Raw genomic sequence first — 18,767 nt, 5'->3', positions numbered from 1 at the left:
TCCTTGGATCTCAGACCCAAGTGCTTTCTTGTCAAGGATAGCCCTGAAGAGGCCTGGAGAAAGTCTGCACTTTACACAAGGGCTTGGGTTCATTCAAGTCTTTGCTCTGTGCAATGGAACATGTCTCTTTTTAGTCACTGCCTGTCTGCAAGGAGGCTCTTGGAGCTCCTACAGCATTCCTGTGCCACTTCTGGTGGACTAGGCTCTGAGTATGTGGCCCCCATGCTCTGGGGCATCTAGTTCCTCTTACACAGAACCCAGGCCAACCCTAGGACACTGGAAGGTGAAGAGAAGTGGAAGCCAGGTACATGGCTATTCACATGTAGCTAGTACTAGCCCCTTCCCCAAAGGGTGTGCTTGATACTGATGCCCTGGAGAGCACAGAGATCTTTAGGGAAATGGCCTTATTCCCCCTGAGACCCAGCAGAGAGGAAGTGCCCTTAACTGTGCCCTGAGTTCTTCCCTCTTTCAGTTCCTTGCTTTCAGGTCATTCATGTACCTAAACAAAATACATTTTTGTTTTGTTTAGTTGGGCTACAGTTGGAATTGATAACATCCTATTTAAAAGCATTTATGGGAAAAGGCTGGCCAGGTGGACTGAGGAAAGTGTTGGAGTTGGCTGGAGATGAATGCAGCACCCTGTGAGCTGTGGGACATTGTGGGTGGGCAAGAAGTGGGAATGGGATGGGCCGCCCTCTGATGATGCCCCTCACTCTAGGTACTAATAAAGTCTCTGAGGGAGGAGGTGACAGGCTCTTTGATGTGGACATGTTCAGGGTTACCAAGGGAGTGGTGGGAGTTGGGAAATAAAAGCAGGAGTATGTTGGAAAAGGTCCTTGCCCTGGAATACTAGTGAAGGGCAAAAGGAACTTGAGAGAATGGTGCCCTGTACTGGGCTCACTGGCTCACGGTCCCCATCCAAAGTGGTCCTTCTCCTGCCCTGCCCACTCCTGTGCGTGGAGCAGAGGAGGCAGACCCCGCCTCTCCCAGCTCTGAGTTTCCTCCCTGAGCTACCTTGCTCTGCACCTCCCCCAACTGCTTGCTTTTTGTCTGCTGTGAGTCAGGATTACTGCTATTATTTTTTTTATTTTTGAAGTGGCAGAGGTCTATTGCCTTGTACACAATATGTGTCAATATGGTTACCTTTCATTACAAAGGGAATATATTTTGGTTTCTGCTGAGGTCCTAACCACAGGCAGAATAAAAGAAACCACATTATCACAGATGTCTGCATGACCCCATCCCTGCCTGCCATCAGAGCTATCAGCATTCCCTTTTTGGGACTTACCATGGTTTTGGACGCTGTCCCTTTTCTGTCTCTGAGGGATAGAGGGCCAGGGCTGAGCTCCCGGGCTTGATAGGTTCCTGCAGGGGTGGAGCCGGGTGGCTCAGATGTTGATAGATAGGTGGGCTTGTGAATGGGTGGATCTCCCTGCACTTCAGGGGTGCTGGTGTAGCTGTGTGACCTGGGGCACAGGATGATCCCCCTGATTCAGTTTCCTCTACTGTCATTCTGCAGGTTTGTAGGACAGATGCATCTTCCAGATACTGTATGTGGATTGTGTGGCGGGCATTCTTCCTCTTGCCTGCGCCATCAGGGCTCAGTGGCGGGGGAGCAGCCATGCCACTTACTCTCAGCAGCTGTTCCTAGCTGGTGACCTACTAGTTTAATTTAGTGAACCTGTACTGTCAAGCGTCAGAGTGAAGCTGGTCTAGATCACATGCTAGGAGAGACCCCATGATGCAGATAGCAGTCCTCTGTCTGTTCTTTATCAACTGTAACGGCAGGAGTAGGACAGCACAGTTAGAGTGGGCCATATGGCTCTAATGGAGGTGGTGTCCCCATGGAGAGAGCCTGTGTGTGTCCATCCTCAGGCTGGCCCTTTTCCAGCCAGCCAGGTAGCATGGGAGGCTGCAGTGGCAGGGCCCCAGTGTAGACAGGAAGAGCAGTGTAGCTTTTCTTAGGGGAGAACCTGTTCTCACAGCCACAGGCTTCTCTTTATCTTAGGGACTGAATGAGGAAAGGGGCAGAGTATTCTGCTCTGCAGGCTGCTGCTTTACGCTGGCTGAGGATGTGAATCATGTCTGTTCCACTTCTTCCTGCTGTCACACACACATGCACACATGTCTACCTATCCATCCTACCACCCCACCCATTTCCACACAGACACTTCCATATATATATACAAGTCACAATCATTCTTACACTTACATACACACTCATGCATGTGCACATATGCTCACACATAGGCACACTCACATACTTTACACTTTTACAACCCCACTGGCATCCACACAAACTCCCACACATGCACTCTCAAACTTAGTCTTACACTTACACATACTCACATGTGTACTCACAGACCCTAAGCACACACACACCAATGCATATTCACACACTCATAACACTTGATGCACATACCCACACAAGCACCTGTGTGCATTTACACTCATTTTCACACTCGTACACATTTACATGTACATGCATAAATACACACACACTCATGCACTTATGATCTCACAACACTTATGCACACACAAGCACACTCATAAACTAACACACATTTGCACTCATACATTCATACATCCACACAAACATACCTACCTGCACACTTACACTCTTCCTTTTCATATACCACACTTTTATTGATATGCACCTCATTTTGTGTGTGTATGTGGTGCTGGGAATTAAACACAGGACCTCACGCATGCAAGGCAAGTGCTCTGCCACTGAGGTGCATCCCCAGCCCTTTTTATTTTGAGATAGAATCCTGCTAAGTTGTCCAGCCTGGCCTAGAACTTGGAATCCTCCTGCTTCAGCCTCCCAAGTAGCTGGGATTACAGGTGTACACTACCATACCTGGCTAATATGCACCTCTTTTTCAGGGAGATGCTCCACCTTTATCTCTAAAAGAGATGCAGCCCCCCAAAGGGTGCTATATGCCTCTAGTCTCAGTGGTGCCTGGGCAGAGAACCCAGCTGAGGCCTACCTCCTTTACTTCCAATTCCATGACCTTGGGCAACCCAGGGTCTATAGAGCAAGGATACAAAGCTTAGTCCTTGCCTGGATCAAGGAGATTGGGTATGTCCAGGTGAGACTTGAGGGACATGGGGACAGTAACTAGGGGTAGGACCCCAGAGCCCTAGGTGGGGAAGGGAGTGGGACCTCCTACTACTTGACCTAGGCCAACGTGAGCCTGCCTTCTCTGTCTCCCCTAGCCCATCCATGGCAGTCTTCCCTTCAGTTGTGTGAGGTCCTTTTGTTTCTCCTGTCCTCCTCCTTCCCTGGGCTTCTTCCCCTGTCCTTTTTAACTCATCATCTTCCTGTACTTTCTTCTCAGATGGGCACCAGCAGCCTATGTATTCTTAACCCCAAAGGCCCCACCTTGTCCTTCCCATGTGCTGTGCAGACACACAAGTCTCAGGAAGAGAATGGGGGCCAGCTAGGGGCCGAGCTCTGGCTTTGTCCTGAAGGCAGCACAGAGCCTGATGATCTTCTCCCTGAGTTGGAGGGAAGCAGGGTCTGCTTTGATCTCTAGCTGGGTATTTGCCCCACCTTTTATCAAGGCTGAGAAGAAAGCTCAGAGTTGAGGGAGAGTTGTACTGCCTGATTCCCAAGCCTTGACGTGATTTTGCAGAGCCTGGATGCAGTGCTTGCGGTGGTGCCCTATGTGGTACCTGTGTGCATGTGCGTGTGTGTTTGTGTGTGTGTGCATGTGTGCTCATTCATGTGCCTGCTTATTTACACACTGAAATGCACATGGGTGCATGTTCATGTGTGTCTCTGCACAGCCATGCCCATGTGTTCACATATTTGTATGTGTTTTGTGTGCATGCATTCATGCATGTATAATTGTGTGTGCACATGTGTGCAAAATACTTGGTAATATTTAGGGGACCCCCCAGGGATAATGGATAGAAAGCCACCCGTGGTGTAATAGGGTCCCTGGATGTACTAGGAGTTCTATCCCATCCTCTGAGCCCTGCAGAGGCGAAATTCGTCCCTGGTAGCACATTTTGAATTTGAACACAACTTTTGTTTTCACTCTAAAATACAGACCAATCCTTTTCTCAGAGTACAGTGTTCCCCTCTCCAAGTGGATTCTCCAGCCTTCATAAGTGGCTCAGTCTGAGACAGTGCTCATGCACATGCATATGCATGGTGCTTGGCTGGCCCAACTCCCTGGTGCTTGACCACCTCAGTGCTCTTTTCTTAGCAGTGTGGTTCATCTGATTGATGTCATTTCACATGCTGTGTGTGGTGCATACCCACTGCTTTGACCCCTGGAGCTTTGATGTTTCTGGTAGATGGGATATTGTTGTTCACCTAGTGGTCTGTGGGGCTCAAGGGACCTCATGGCCAAGGATGGAGATGTGGGATATACACGTGGGGCAAGGAGGATGGCCAGGTCATGGTAGTGCCCTGACTGAGTTAGCATGCCTGGCCACTTTTTGCTGTCGGATCCTGGCTGTGGTCCGTAGGCTAGTTCTGTTCAACAGTCCTGATGGCCTTCTTGACCTCTTGACTCTGCTCTTTCCTTGAAGCAGTCCCTGGTCTATCTTGGTAAATCTGTATAATGCTGCATTCTTTGGAAGGTACCTCCCTGTCCCAAAGTACCTGTTTGTACAAAGTTGGGTCTAGAGCTCTTAGCCTGTGGTTGGCATTCAGCCTTTCCAAGAGAAGCATCACTGTGGGACATCTATCTGTCTGCCTGCCTGTACCATCAGAAGAGCTGCTTCTCAGCCTGTGGGGTGCCTGTGGGTTTTCTTAGCTCTAACATCCAATCCTTGGAAACAGTGTTATCATAGCAAGTGTACATCTGAGTCTTCTTGGCCACTCCAAAACATCCTGCTCCTTAAGGGAACTTGCAGCCGTGAGCATTCTGAGTGGTCACTGTAGGTGTGCACTGTGCACCTGCCAGCTTGGGGAGCCTGTGCTGGAACCAGTCTGGTGATGCTATTCTTGGAGATGGTTAGTGTATTTCTCTTGGTGCTTTTGCCTGCATCTGTCTTAGAAGAGAAATAACCTCCTGTTAAGAAAACTTGTTGCCTTCCTAAATCAAAGTGAAGGATCTGAACAACTGGCTCCTTGAACTTGTTTTCCATGACAGCTATTTTCTCCAATTCTGTGTGCCCTGCTGTGTGAACAATGACCTGAATGATCACGATTTAGGAATCATTGGTTTATCCTGTAGGTTTGAAAATATTTTTGATGTTTACTTATTTTTTTTTTAAATCTCCACTTTTGGACATCACAAATGTTTCCTGAGCACTGATCATGAGCTGGGTGCTGGGTAGGGTCTTTTCCCTGGTGGGACCCTGTGGAGTGGGCATGTCTTGGGTATAGTTTGTTCAAAGGTCAGCAATGCACAGAGCCACTGTTGGTGTCCAGGTATTTGAAGGGGTTGGGGTGTGGAGACATCACAGACGCTATGGATGGGGGCGGGAACATGTCTGAAGTGGGACTGTCTGAAGGCCTGGTGGGTGAGCTTGAGCCAGAGTCATCTTCTCTGCAAGGCTCAGTTGGTCCTCTGGGAAGGTGTGTGCTGAGCTCTGGGGCGAGCTGCTTGTCTCTGCTAGGAACTGTCCTGGGATGCTCACTGCTTAGGGCCTCAGACCTGTCTCTGAGTCTCTACCTTTAGTTCTTAACTTTCCTAAGATGCCTGAGCCACTATACACATGTACACCTTTTCCTTTCTCTCTCCTTAGTTAAAAACATGGGTGTGCATGATGTGCGAGGAGAAAGGGGCACTGTGAGGGAGCAGGTGGCAAGTACAGCTCCTGCATGGGACCATAACACCTGGGACTCCCTTGGCCTTGAGGGACCAGGGTTATACAAGAAACATAGGGCCTGTTTCCTCAGCTCTGTGAAAATCCATTTCTTTACAAGGCAGAAACCCATGGACAGAAGCTCTCTGGAGAGTCCCCAGATCCTCCATCCATCCCTCCCTCTCTCTCTCTTTTTCTTTCTTTCCTTTTTTCTTTCTGTTATTAAACTTGTTTTTATTTTACTTTTATAATGGGAAATTCAAACATACCCAAAAGTAGAGAGATGGGCACAGTGATTCCTTGAGTACTCGTCACCAGCTCCAGCAGTGATCAGCATTCTGCCAAACCTCTCTCAATGATGCTAATTCTAAAACACTTATTAATTCAAAAACAGACAACTAGCAAGCAATTAGGTTAATTTAAAAACATACTTGTGCATGATGTTGCAAAAGCAGCTACTGTTCAAAGAAAATAACACTACATTTTCCACCCAGCCACTGATGGATGCCCATAGGCAGGACTGAGGGGCCTGTGGATGAGGTGGGCTGACCCCACCGACCAGATACCCACGAATCTGGGCAAAACTGATGGCAGTCAGTGTATTTGTGATGAGAATGTGTCCAGTGTGGTGTGGGGAGCAGTGTGCAGGATCAGCCTCTTCTCTGGAGGTGGCTAAAGCACTGTGTGCTGATGTGAGAAAGCACTTCCTGGATCAGGGTCTTGTGTCCTGCCTGCATATGCCTTTCTGGCAGAAGCTGGTCTGGGTCAGCCCCCATTGGTTTCTTCATCCCCACAGTGTTGCATATGCTGCCCAGGCTCTATGTCCAAAGTGAGTGTAGCCCAGGCAGCTATGGGTTGAAACTGGAGCAGGTTCAATGGTGAGGTTTGCATATTGAGTAGGGTAATGTTAAATGGGGATACTACAAGATGAGAGAGGACTACTCAGCCCAATCCAAGGATCAGGAGGTCACTAAGTGAAGGAGGGAAACCTGCAGACAGGCTGCAGCAAGTGGAGAGGTCTTGAGAGTATGATCAGCCTAGCACCATGTGCTGAACACATGGTGGCGTATGTAGAGCAGGACATGGACTCATGCATGTGCACAAGCTTGAATACATGTGCGGAGCATGGTGGGCAGAGAAAGGGTGAGCTTAGTTCTTGACAATCTCCAGCATGCCAGGGATGTAGGGCTCTGCCCAGAGGATCTTTTGTCAAGCAGACTCCATCCAGTTGCATCGCAGCGTGGGTTGTGCTGGCCAGTGGGGGTGTAGAGAAGTGGGTGGCTTGGGGCCCTCAGGCAGGAATTGATGAAAGGGAGGTGATAGAGAGGGAGGTCAAGGGACTCACAGGTTCTGGACTGGGCAGTGGCACCTGTTCCTGGATGTAGATAGGGTCTCAGGGGTAGGTACCAGGGAGTGTGAGATAATGATGTCAGGTTGGGACAGGCCTTTGCTTCAGGGACTGTGGGACATCTCAAGGCTGCCCCAGGTGTTAGTGCAGTGACTTTGAGGGTTCTCCATCCAGTGGCTATTCCATGTCTGGTGGTTTGTCTTCTCATGTTTATTCTGGGGTGCTGGGTTTTCTGCAGGAAGCCCTGGGAGGGGAGTACCCTCATCACACCGTGCCACTTCCACATCTGTCAATGTGACTTGTCACCATTGAGCTGTTCTGATTGCTGCCAGGCTTCTCCACACCCTGAAGTGCTCCATTTTTATCTTTCTTTTCCACATCATGCTCTTTGAGAGGAAGCAGTGTGCCCAGCCCACACTTAGGGAGTGGGGAGTTTACCTCCTGGAGGGCGGAGTCCTTACGGATGACTTGGAATGGCCCAGGGTTTGCCTGTTTGTCCAGGGTTTGCCTGTTTGTCTCTTATCCTTTGTTCACGTTTTATTCAGCCATTGGTTTCTATCAGTATGGACTTGTGGATGTTTATTTTTCACTTTGGGTTGCTACTTCATTTTGTTGCTCAGATTGTCCCAGCTCTGGCTATACAAAACTCTTTCATCTTGATCCTGTGTCCTCTGACACACCTCATCGGTGTGTGAGTGTGACTTTTTAAAAGCCCTTGCCTTACTTTGTGGCACTACACGATGCTCCAGGTTCCTGTCATTATGTTCTCTGCCCCAGCCCAAGAAGGGAACCCTTGTTTCTTCTCTTGAAGGTTTGTGTTATATCATGATGTGGGCCCTGGGTGTGCTCATTGCTATTGGGGTGCCTTTGCTTCTGTCAGCAGACAGAACTAGAAAATACACACCCATGCATACTTTTGCAGGTATTTGTGTTTGTGCCCATTCATGTCTGAATTGAACTGAATGTAAGTTCATCCTGATGTCTCAGACTCTAACTTGCTACCTCACAGACCATTCTAGCCTCCTTCCTCACCAACCTGCAGACCCCTCCTGCAGTGAGGAGCTGGCTCTTGTGATGTTTTGGGTTTAACGCCCAAGTACATAGAAAGGGCCTCCTGCTCATGGAACCCTCTCCTGAAATGTAACTTGTGGAGCCTCACTGAGCTGGTTCTTCGGGAAGCCCTTCTTCCCCAGGCTCTGCCTGCTGGGTGGGTCTCTTAAGGCTTCTGTGTTCATCCCTGAATGGGTGGGTTCACCCTTTTGTGTTGCCAGCCATCCTTGCATCCTGCTGGGGAGAGGTCCACATGTAGCATTCTTAAACTCTTGCTGACCTCTGTAAGGTGGTAGCTCTGGTCTAAGTGTTGGATCTGCCTCCCTCACTGGGGCATTGTTTGGGCAGGTCCTTGGACCACTGCAGACGAGTACACAGGCATCTTGGTGCCTGGGAGATCCTGTCCTCTCTTCTGTACTCAGTGTGTCTAAAGAATGGGATCTGTGATCAGTGGGACAAGATGTGTTGGGGGATGTAAGGGAGGATGGGGAGTAGTTTCCAGTGCTTCCCCCATCCCAATAGACTCTCAGCAGAGTGGCTCTGCTATGCTACACACTGAGCTTCCATCTGTCTGGGTGGAGGATATCAGGAATGTCTGGGACATCAGCTTGATCCTTGGTGGTCCACAAAGAGCTTCCTGAGCACATGGGGCAGAAGTTGTATTATGGTGTAGAACATGCATGTGATGGTTAGATGGGGGATCCTTTCTTTATATAGCAGTAAACTGAGAGTCCTCAACCATGCTACACTCCTTGGATACATCCATTCATGAGACCTAGGCTCACAGTGTAGGAGCCCACAGTGACCTAGACACTAAAAATGATTAGGAGAAAACTAACTGAAGAAGGAATAAGGATTGTTTAGAAGGAGAGGGAGGGATGGTAGAGAGGGTGTCCATACTGAGACTAGCAGCTTGGATCCTCTCTGTGCTAGGCTGCCATAGAACCCATGGGTACAGAGGTGGCATGCATACCACCTGGACCAGATTGCCTTCGAGGAAGGCCAGAATTGAATCCACTGCTCCAGCAGGGACCAGTCAGCAGGGTAGGAGCCAGGCTTCTTCTCCCTTCAGCTCAGCAGCTGGTGGGGTCTTTTCCTTTGGATCCACTTGGTGGGTTAGGGGTGGTCTGTAATGACTTGTCAGTCATTTTGATACACAAAAGCTCCAGCTGATTTTTATGCCCCTGACTCCACTTTCATATACTGTAATCTGAGTCCATTGTGTTCTAGGGGGAAATCATGGGAGAAAGGAAGCTTAGATGTCGACAAATCTCAAAAGGGAGGTTTTACTCTTAATCATAGTTTTTATTTTAAGGGCTGGGGTCTGCCTGCCTTTCATTTCCTTTAGACTGTGGATGGTATGCTTTTGTGCAGGCCCTTCTGCTGGCCTTATCAACTCACCTGATGGCCTGGCTCCTTCCTCCGGCCCTGGCCCTTCCTTTCCAGATGCCTGTGGTGCCCAGCGACCAGTTCTCCTTTCAGCATCCGTTTCAACAGTTTTCTGCATTGTACTGAGAAATGCTCCTGCCCCTCAGGCCCCTCCTGCCCTGCCTGGCCTCTCAACTTTTAGCTACTGCTCTTGTCTTCTGTGGAGGGTAAGGGGAGGATAAGGCCATGGCCCTCCGGGGCCCTCTAGGTCATCTGCCTAGTGCCCTTGATGTCCATCCAGCCTGCAGAGTTCCTGAAGTACTGTCCATCCAGTGTTCCATCTCCAGGGCTGTTGGGAGCAGCAGAGAGGCTGGAGGGAATTAGCAAAGTGTGTCCTTGCACCAGGAGAACAGACTGCCAGGAATGCTAAGGGTGTAATCAGAAATGCTGGTCAGAACTTTACTTCTGAGGATTTTACTATGACTGGGACAAAATAATGGAAACCACCAGAAATGCAATTGAAGATCAATGTTACGTGAAAGAAAACATCCATGTGCAGCAGTATCTTGAGTTTTTTAACATGGCAATTCAGAGCACCTAATACATTGTAAGATGCTCTCTGTCCTTCCTGTTCATGGAAAAAGTTGGGTCTAATCCTATCCACTCTGTGATGAAGCTCAATAAAAGGTGTGGAAAGAAAAGAGAAATGGCCAATATTTAGGTCACAGTGTAACAAAAGTCAGGGGTTGCATGGATATATTCAGGTCACAATGGCATGTCAGGGTCACAGATGTTCAGGTCACATTGAGATGTTCAGGGTCACAGTGAGATGCTCAGGGTCTTATGGAGATGTTCAAGGTTGCAGTGAGATATTCATGGTGGCATGGAGAATTTAGAGTTATATTAAAATTTTCAGGTCACATTGAGATGTTCAGGGTCACAGTGAGATGCTCATGGAGGCATGGAGAATTTACAATTATCATAAAATTTTCAGGTCACAATGAGATGTTCAGTGTGATTTTCAGGTTACAGTGAAATGTTCAAGATTGCATGGAGATGTTCGGGTCACAGCATTGCTTGGGGTCACAGGTAGATTTTTCAAGGTCACATGGAAATGTTCGGGGTCACATATTCTCTCAGGTTATGGTGAGATGGTCAGGGTCACTTTGTACAATCAGTGTCGTAATGGGGATTTCAGGGTCACCATGATGACTTTCAGGGACCTGGAAAGAACCCTATCGTTGGGTGTTGTATTAGGCAACTTTTGACCACTGTGACAAAATACCTGAGAAAAATCAACTTAGAGGAAGAAAGATTAATTTTGACTCATGGTTTCAAAGGTTCCAGTCTATGTTCACTTGGCTCCATTATTTCTGGGTGTGTGTGAGATGGTGTAGTGAAATGTAGCTGCTCACGTAATGACAGCCAGGAAACAGAGAGAGAGAGAGAGGTGTATGTGTGTGTCAGAAAGGGGCTGGGGGACAAGTATAGCTGTCAAGGACAACCTCCTCCAACTGGGCCCCACCTCCCAAAGTTTCTACCATCTCCCAGGAGTGCCACAGGTTGGTGACCCAGTCTTTAACACATGGCCTTCAGGAGACATTTTAGATCCAAACCATAGCAGATGTCTTTCCACCTTCTCTGACCCTCTCATGAAGGTCACCTTCCCACTGTCCTGCTGGAGGAGGCTGTGGTCAGGGTGTTGACATCTAGGAAGGACAACCAACTAACCCTGCATTTTGTGGTTGATGCCAGCTCCACTTGGTGAGGTGGATGTGCTTGACTTCACCAGGGGGGTCATGCTATACAAAGACCAGCTCTATGGGGACAGAGGAAGGTTCATGTACAGGATGGCCATTCTGTGGGGCCTGTGGATTCATGTTCCTCATCCTCTCTTCTGGTCACATCTTTGAGAATGCTCTAATGTGTTTCTAGAGTACATGTGACTGTTGATCCCAGGATTGTATTTTCAGTTCCTGGGCACATCATTAGAGGAGTAAAAGAGTAAATTGAGGCACAATAAAAATTTAAAGAGTTTGACAGGTGCAATTTATGAATTGGAAAACACTGAATCAAAAGAGGTTTAATTTTTTGTTTTTGTTTTTTTGGTGTTGTGGATCATGCATACTAGGAAAGCAATGGGCTAATGTTCTGATAACAAAGCGTTGAATTTAAGGGCGATTGAAGAAGCAAAATAAAGAAATAGTCTGGTGGCAGTTATATTGCTGCTTATTTGATTTCCACCATTGGAAAGTTCCTCAATAAACTGTTTATTCTATTGGTTGAGCTTATGTTCTATTTTCTTTTAGTATGGGTGCACATGAAACAGCTCATGTTAAGGTTTGCCTGTGTTTGCAAATCAAGCCAAGGGTAAGGTCACTTATGAGGCCTGACTGGCTTTGTTGGCTCAGGGTATCTTAAGTCCTGGTCCCCATTTTAATTTGCTTTAGCTGAGGTCATCTCATACACCCCAAGTTCAAAGGTGCCCAAACCCTGAATCTGTCTTCTCTCTGTGGACCTGTCCCTGTCTTGGCTGTCCCACCTGCTCCCTGGCCTAGTATCTAGTTCTCCCTTCCTGTAGCTCCTCCCACCCTATTAGGGCAACTTTTCCATTTCTCTTGGGAGTTATCTCAATGGACACCTGCTCCATGTGCCACTGTGTTTGTGTTACATTTGTTCTCTGTTTAATAGTGTGTGGCACACAGTTGCGACTCAGGGTATTTGTGGCTAATCTGTAAAAAGCAGTGACATTTGGAAACTGGATTTCTGCTCCCTGGGGCAGCGGTAGAAATGCCAGGTTTAATCAGACATAGAAATCGTTCACTTTTACAGCCGCATGATAGACCCTTGTTTCACACAGTGCTTGTAAACTACATTGGGTAGAGGGTGGGTATCCCCTGCTGGGAGGTGGGGCTGCTATGGTGCTATATACCATGTAAGAGGTGCCTCTGTGGTCTGCAAGACATTGGGACAGACCACATGGGAGACCTGCAGGGGCAGCAGTCAAGGCTGGAGCATGGGGTCCAAGGCCTAGTCCTAGGTTCACCAGGCCTGGAGGTGAGATCAGGCAGGGAAGTCCTCTTTGCTATTGACAGTTCCTGTGAAGTTCCATTCTTAGTCCTCTGAGGTCTCAATTAGAGCTAGATCAAGGGCCAGGAAATAATAGAAGCTACATTCCTAGGGTCCTCTTTTAACCAAAGCATGGGGCATCCCTTTTGGTCTGGCCATCATTGCAGACCTCGGAGCTGGGCTCCTATAGGATTCTCCTCAACTGGGCCCTCAGAGCTGGGAGAGTAGGAGATGGACCTTAGGATGCAGTTTCCTCATCTCGGGTTGTTGTTTACCTTAGGCCCAGATCAACATCTTGGGTTTTATTTTTGTCAACTCGTCTTCCCTGAATCCTTTTAGAGCATTCCATGCAATCTTTGCAAACAGTGACACTCTTCACATTTATATTTTCTAGGTATGTTAGTTTTCTGGGACTGTCTTAACAGTGACACGGTGGGGTCTTAAATAACAGAAATTTACTTTCTTGTAGTCGTGGAGGCTGGAAGTAAAAGATCCATGTGTGGACAGGGTTCGCGGCTTCTGAGACCTCTCCCCTGGGTGTGTAAAAGGACATCTTGTCTCTGAGGGTCTTAGTCTTCCTTCTCTGTGTCTTTGTCCTAAGCTCTTTGTAAGTTCACCAGTCAGATCAGATCAGGGCCCACCCTAATGATCTCATTGTACTTTGGTTACCTCTTTAAAGACCCCATCTCCAAATACTGTCACATTCTGAGGTCCTATGGGCGAAGGCTTCAACATAGGAATTTGGGGAGGGCAAAATTCAGCCCATAATGTTAAACTTGGATGTCACTCAGTTCTGTGACATCCTTTGGCAAGTGCCATCTGCCTGGATGAATAAAATGTGTGTTTCCTGCTCCTGCTCAGCTGATAGCCTACTTCATGGTGTGTCTGGGGGGCACCTGCAGAAGCCTCTGATGGCTATGGTGGTTGTGGGGCTGGTTGTGGGGCTTTAGAGAGTCTCTGCATGCTCCATGGATGGCTTGTGCCCCTTCTTCATGCCGCATCTGCTCTCCCTGCAGCTTGGCGCCAATGCCCTGCTCTTCGTGGGTGTGAACATGTATGGCGTCTTTGTGCGGATCCTGACTGAGCGCTATCAGAGGAAGGCCTTTCTGCAAGCCCGGAGCTGCATTGAGGACCGGCTACGGTTGGAGGATGAGAACGAGAAACAGGTCAGTGGGAGCAGAGTGGACAGGCCCTTTGGCCTGTCCCTGTCCCAGGGCTTCAGGCACCTGGGTCAGTCAGCTGACAGGAGGCAGCTGTAGTTACTGAGTGGAGGAAGCTACCCACCATCTGTCCTCTCTGAGCCTCAGTTTACCTCTTGGTGACAGGGCCTGCAATTCTTAGAGTTACATATTGGCCTGTGGGGCTGTGGAGAAGACACCTTTGTATTTTATTAGTCTAGTAGATGGGAAACCTGAGCTTGCTGCTCCTACAGAGGCTGAGTTGCTCGTGAGCCATGGGATAGTGATTGGGGGTGGCATTTGTGTGCATAATGTCCCTGATGCAGCAGGAAATGGTTCATCTGGCCTTAAAAGGACCAAACTGGTCCTGGCCACACCTTACAAGAATGTGAATGTGCAGCTGGCCCTGACTTGTCGGCCTGAGGGACTCTGGGCAAGGACCTGAGGCATGTGCCAGCTCTGGCCTTGGCTGATTCCTGGGCATTCCTAGGGTACTCAAGAGCTATGTAGGAATCTTAGCATTCACAGTGGCAGGCTCTAGCATGACCTGAGCACCCTCCTTGGGATTCCTTGGCTATGGCCTGCTAAGGCAACATGATTGGCACTCCATTCTCAAGGTGAAACAGGCTTGGAGGAGCCATGCTTTAATCCTACTTATCCCCTGTGGCTCCGCACTGTGTGTCTTTGCATAGGGCTCTGTCCACAGGTGGACCAGGGAAGGGTGAGCCTCAGGGTGAGGCCTGGAGCATTATGGCCTCCCCTTTGCTGGGAGGATTCAGATTTCTCCCAGTTGGGGGCTCACAGGCACTCTGCATACCAGCACTAATATCTCAGGTGTGTGGTTATCAAGGAAGTGGGAGAACACAGCATCTGGTTCTCAACTGTATTCTACTTTTGTTGTAAATGTTATGCTTATTGTAAATTTAAATATATGCACAAACATTTTTTTCTTGTATATGCATTATAATGAAACCTACTGAGTTGGATATAATTGAGGAATAGATCATACATGTTTAGATTGTGTTTTGGGGCATGTGGATGGACCAGTGGGGGACAGTAGGTGTCTGTGTGTTTATGTGTGCATGCATACTTGTAGATATGCATGTGTGGATATGTGCATATTTTCATTTGTACGCATATGCACACATATGTCAATGGGACTGTGTGTTCCTATGTCATGTGCATATCTATGTATGTTTATATGTCTGTGTGGTTGCATGTGAGTACATGTATCTCTCTCTGTGTATGTTAGCATCTGTGTACATGTACGTGTATGTGTTGTATACTGTATGCGTGTCCATGCTCATGTGTGTGTGTGTAAATCGTACATCTTCTGAGATGTCCTGAGCATTTCTGCCTTGACCAGAGTCATCACACTGGTAGCAATATCTTTTTGTACTTTCTAAGAAATGTTTGACCCTGTTTTTATTTCCTCAGTGAGATTCCAGAACTGAATCTTTAGAAACCCTGTTTCTCCCTTAAATTATATCCTCTGTAGTACTGGAGAAAGCAGGCATTTTTGTGGGTCATCCTTGTGTGTATTTCTGAGCCACCCTTTCTTTTCCTCTGATCCTCTGCCATCTTCTTTTCAATACCTTCCTTTCCTACTTCCTCTGTTTTGTCAATTTTCATTTCTTTCTGACTTTTGCTGCTTCTCCTGCAGATCATCTTGCCTCTCAGTATATTACTTGTTTTTTTAAGTTTTCTTCTTATATCCCTTTAGGTTATTTTGTTTTTATTTATTTTAAAATCATTTTTTGATGAACATATTAATTGAATATACTTATCAATGGAGTCCAGTGTGACATCTCAACACATGCAGCAGCAGCACATTTCCTTCTTGTCATTTCTTTAAGTTTGGAGCCTTTGAGTTACTGTCTACCAGATTTTTGTAGGAATGTATAACAGGTTGTGAAACGTAGTCACCCCGCCCCCCCCCTAGGATGGGGAACACCAGAACTTATTGCTTTTATCTAACTTTGTTTCAGGTCCCATTGCCCAGCCTCCCTCCATCCTCCTCACCTGTGGCAATCACTCTTCTCCTATGTAGAAGCTACATTTTTAGCTTCTACATATGAGAGAGATCATGCTACAATTGTCTTTCTAAAATGGCTGCCTCGGGCTGGGGCTTTAACTCAGCGGTAGAGTGCTCGCCTCACACATGGAAGGCACTGGGTTTGATTCTCAGCACCACTAAAAAATATTTAAAAAAAATTTGATTCTCAGCACCACTAAAAAAATATTTTAAAAAATTAAATAAAATGGATGTCTTGTTTCGCTTAACATCCCCCAGTTCTATTCATTTTGCTGCAAATGTTCAGCATTTCATTCTTTCTTTATTTGGTACTGGGGATTGAACTCAGGGGCACTACAACCACTGAGCCACATCCCCGGCCCTATTTTGTCTTTTATTTGGAGACAGGATCTCACTGAGTTGCTTAGTGCCTCACCATTGCTGAGGCTGGCTTTGAACTTGTGATCCTCCTGTCTCAGCCTCCCAAGGTAATCCCTCCTGGGATTACAGGTATGTGCCATTGTGCCAGGCTTCATTCTTCTTGATAACTGAATAGTTCTCCATTGTCCATATTTTCTTGGGTCCGTTCATCTGTGGACAGGCACCCAGGCGGATTCCATATCTTAGCTGTTGTGCATAATGCTGCAATAAACTCCTCTAGCCATGGCTGCTCGAAGGTGTCGCTTTACTTGGTTTTTCTAGCAGTCCTGGGAGCCAGGGTTTATTTCTTAGCTCTACAGATGAGGAAGGCTAGGCTCAGGCAGGAAATTTCAAAATGGTAAATGTCACCCAATCCCATTAATCCAGCTGAATGCCCTTCTTTTTAAGGTTTTGTCTTTATGTGTATTCTTTTGTCACATATTTGACACCTTGGCGTAAAGAATTTTATTTTCTGCATTAAAATAGGTTGTATTTGCACGACTTGCATTATAAATGTGATTTAAATCAACAGTTTCTTCTTCCCCTTAGTCCATATGCTCCAGTGCTCTCAGCTTCTGATATTTAGATGCCATGCTTTCAAGAAGGTTTTCTTCTTGCACGTCTGCATTTATCTAGCTTTCAAATATTCTCTTAGTTGCATTGTTAGGTGAGTGAGTATAACCTGCTTCTCCCTCAAGTTCCTGAGTGTTTTCCTAAAGGTTGTGCTCCTATATATCTTTAAGAAGCAGTGTCTGATTACACTCTTCTCCCTGGAATGCTAGTGCTCTGTCTGGGCCATGCCATCAACAGCCCTAGGGAGCCTCTTAAAAATGCAGATTACTGTGCTCTGCCCAGCCTGGGGGTGGGAAAGCCAGGCCCAGGCCCAGGGAGGGTTGGATTCTGGTGAGCAGCCCGCAGTGTTTTGTGTTGCCTCTGATTCGCTTCCCATCCCCTCTTCTGCCTCCCCTTATGTCTCTTTATCTTTCCCTCTCTTTATCTCTCTTTTCTCTGTTTCTTTATGTGTCACTGTCTCTTTCTGTCTCTGTTTCTTCATATCCCTATCTCTGTATCTCTTTCTGACTGTCTTTGTCTCCATCTCTCTGTTTCTCAGCATCTGTCTCTTTCTCCCCGTCTCTGCCTCTTCATCTCCTTTTCTGTGTCTCTATCTCTTTCTCTCTGTTTCTTCATATTCCTCTCTCTGTCTCTCTTTATGCCTCTATCTCCATCTCTGTGATTCTCTGTCTCTGTCTCTCTCTCCTGTCTCTGCTCCTGCATCTCCCTGTTTCTCTCTTTCTGTTTCTTCATATCCCTCTCTCTGAGTCTTTTTTTTCTCTCTCCCTGTCTCCATCTCTTGTTTCTCTGTGTATCTCTCTCTTTCTCCCCTGTCTCTGCCTCCCCATCTCCCTCTCTGTGTCTGTCTCTGTCTCTCTCTGTGTCAGGCTGCGGTCCCTCCTGCTTGTCCTGTCCCTCCCATTACTGATGACGCCCTTGCCACCTCTACTCACCATCTGTATTTCTTTGTTAATTGTACACTTGACTCTCATAGGAGCTGGGTGCACAGCTCTCCCCACCACAGAGAGGCAACACTCTGTCCACAGCCCTGTCTTTCTTGGTCCTTTCCCCTAGATTGGCTTTTCTTTGAATGAAAATTCAATCCTTAGTGTTTATGGTTTCCTTCATGGTTTCCCCTGTTGCCTCAAAGTGGAGCTCCAGTTGAATACTGAGTGAGGACTTGGCTTTTGTAAGTTCCCAAGTCCGCCCTGAGATCTCTGCAGACCCTCTTTTTGCTGTATTTTTCTCTGGATCCCCTCTGAGCTTAGGGTTGTATCTCAGGAAGACTATCCTACTAGGTGGGCTGGTACCCAGGACTCAGATGCCTGGTCTCTGTGGGATGGCAGAAGTAAGGCAGCACCAGGACCCAGCAAGGCCTGCCAGCTTCTGGGTTCTCAGGCATCATGGGCTCATGGTCAATCTGTGTCTGTCCAGGGGGCCTTCTGGAGATGAGGGAGCAGCTCTGCTCCAATCTCCCTGTATCAACATGAAATCATAGTCTCCTCCAGCAATAGGCGAGGGACCCTCTACCAGATAGCTATGTGACTGTAAGTTCCACTCATGGCACAGTTGTATCCAGTGGTTGCTTCTAGAGCCTTCTCCACTCATGTAGACTGTTAAAGGCAACATGATGGGTGATTGGAGGGGATCTAGAAGGACATACCTGATGCTGGGGAAAAGGACCTGGGACATGCACCCTAATTCCAGGAGGAGACCTTGGCTCCTTCTACTTCTGGGAGGAGTTTTGGGATTGCACCTGGGTCCTGGAAGATCTGGGCAGTGGAACCCAGTCCTGGGAGGGATGTGTGCCTGTACAGGAGTGAGATGCAGGGCAGAGTTCAGAGGGGCTGGAAGGTGAGGCCTGAGTAGGTTGAGACTCAGGGAAGCATCCTGGGCAGAGACCCCAGCGGGGTGCTCCAGTGTATGTAGTGCTTTGGGACCTCTCATGGCCTTAGCTGGAGCTAGAGAGACCTGAAGATGGATGGGAAAGCAGGGCTGG

The 18,767-nt window shown here is 47.7% G+C and overlaps 1 protein-coding gene across 3 annotated transcripts in view; it reads left to right on the top strand.

Moving 5' to 3' along the window:
• The window catches only part of Adcy1 (adenylate cyclase 1), a 167,366-nt gene that overhangs the window by 3,273 nt on the left and 145,326 nt on the right, over positions 1-18,767 (top strand). For all 3 annotated transcript variants that reach the window (XM_078039778.1, XM_021722334.3, XM_005319257.3), the window contains exon 2: positions 13,621-13,770. In XM_078039778.1, coding sequence (XP_077895904.1) covers positions 13,621-13,770 — 150 coding nt within the window. The remainder of the gene's footprint in view (positions 1-13,620; positions 13,771-18,767) is intronic.

This window comes from Ictidomys tridecemlineatus, chromosome 2 (genome assembly GCF_052094955.1).
Source record: "Ictidomys tridecemlineatus isolate mIctTri1 chromosome 2, mIctTri1.hap1, whole genome shotgun sequence".
Classification (NCBI taxonomy): Eukaryota; Metazoa; Chordata; class Mammalia; order Rodentia; family Sciuridae; genus Ictidomys; species Ictidomys tridecemlineatus.
Note: the sequence above shows the minus strand (reverse complement) of the source record. Positions and strands in the feature narration are given on the sequence as shown.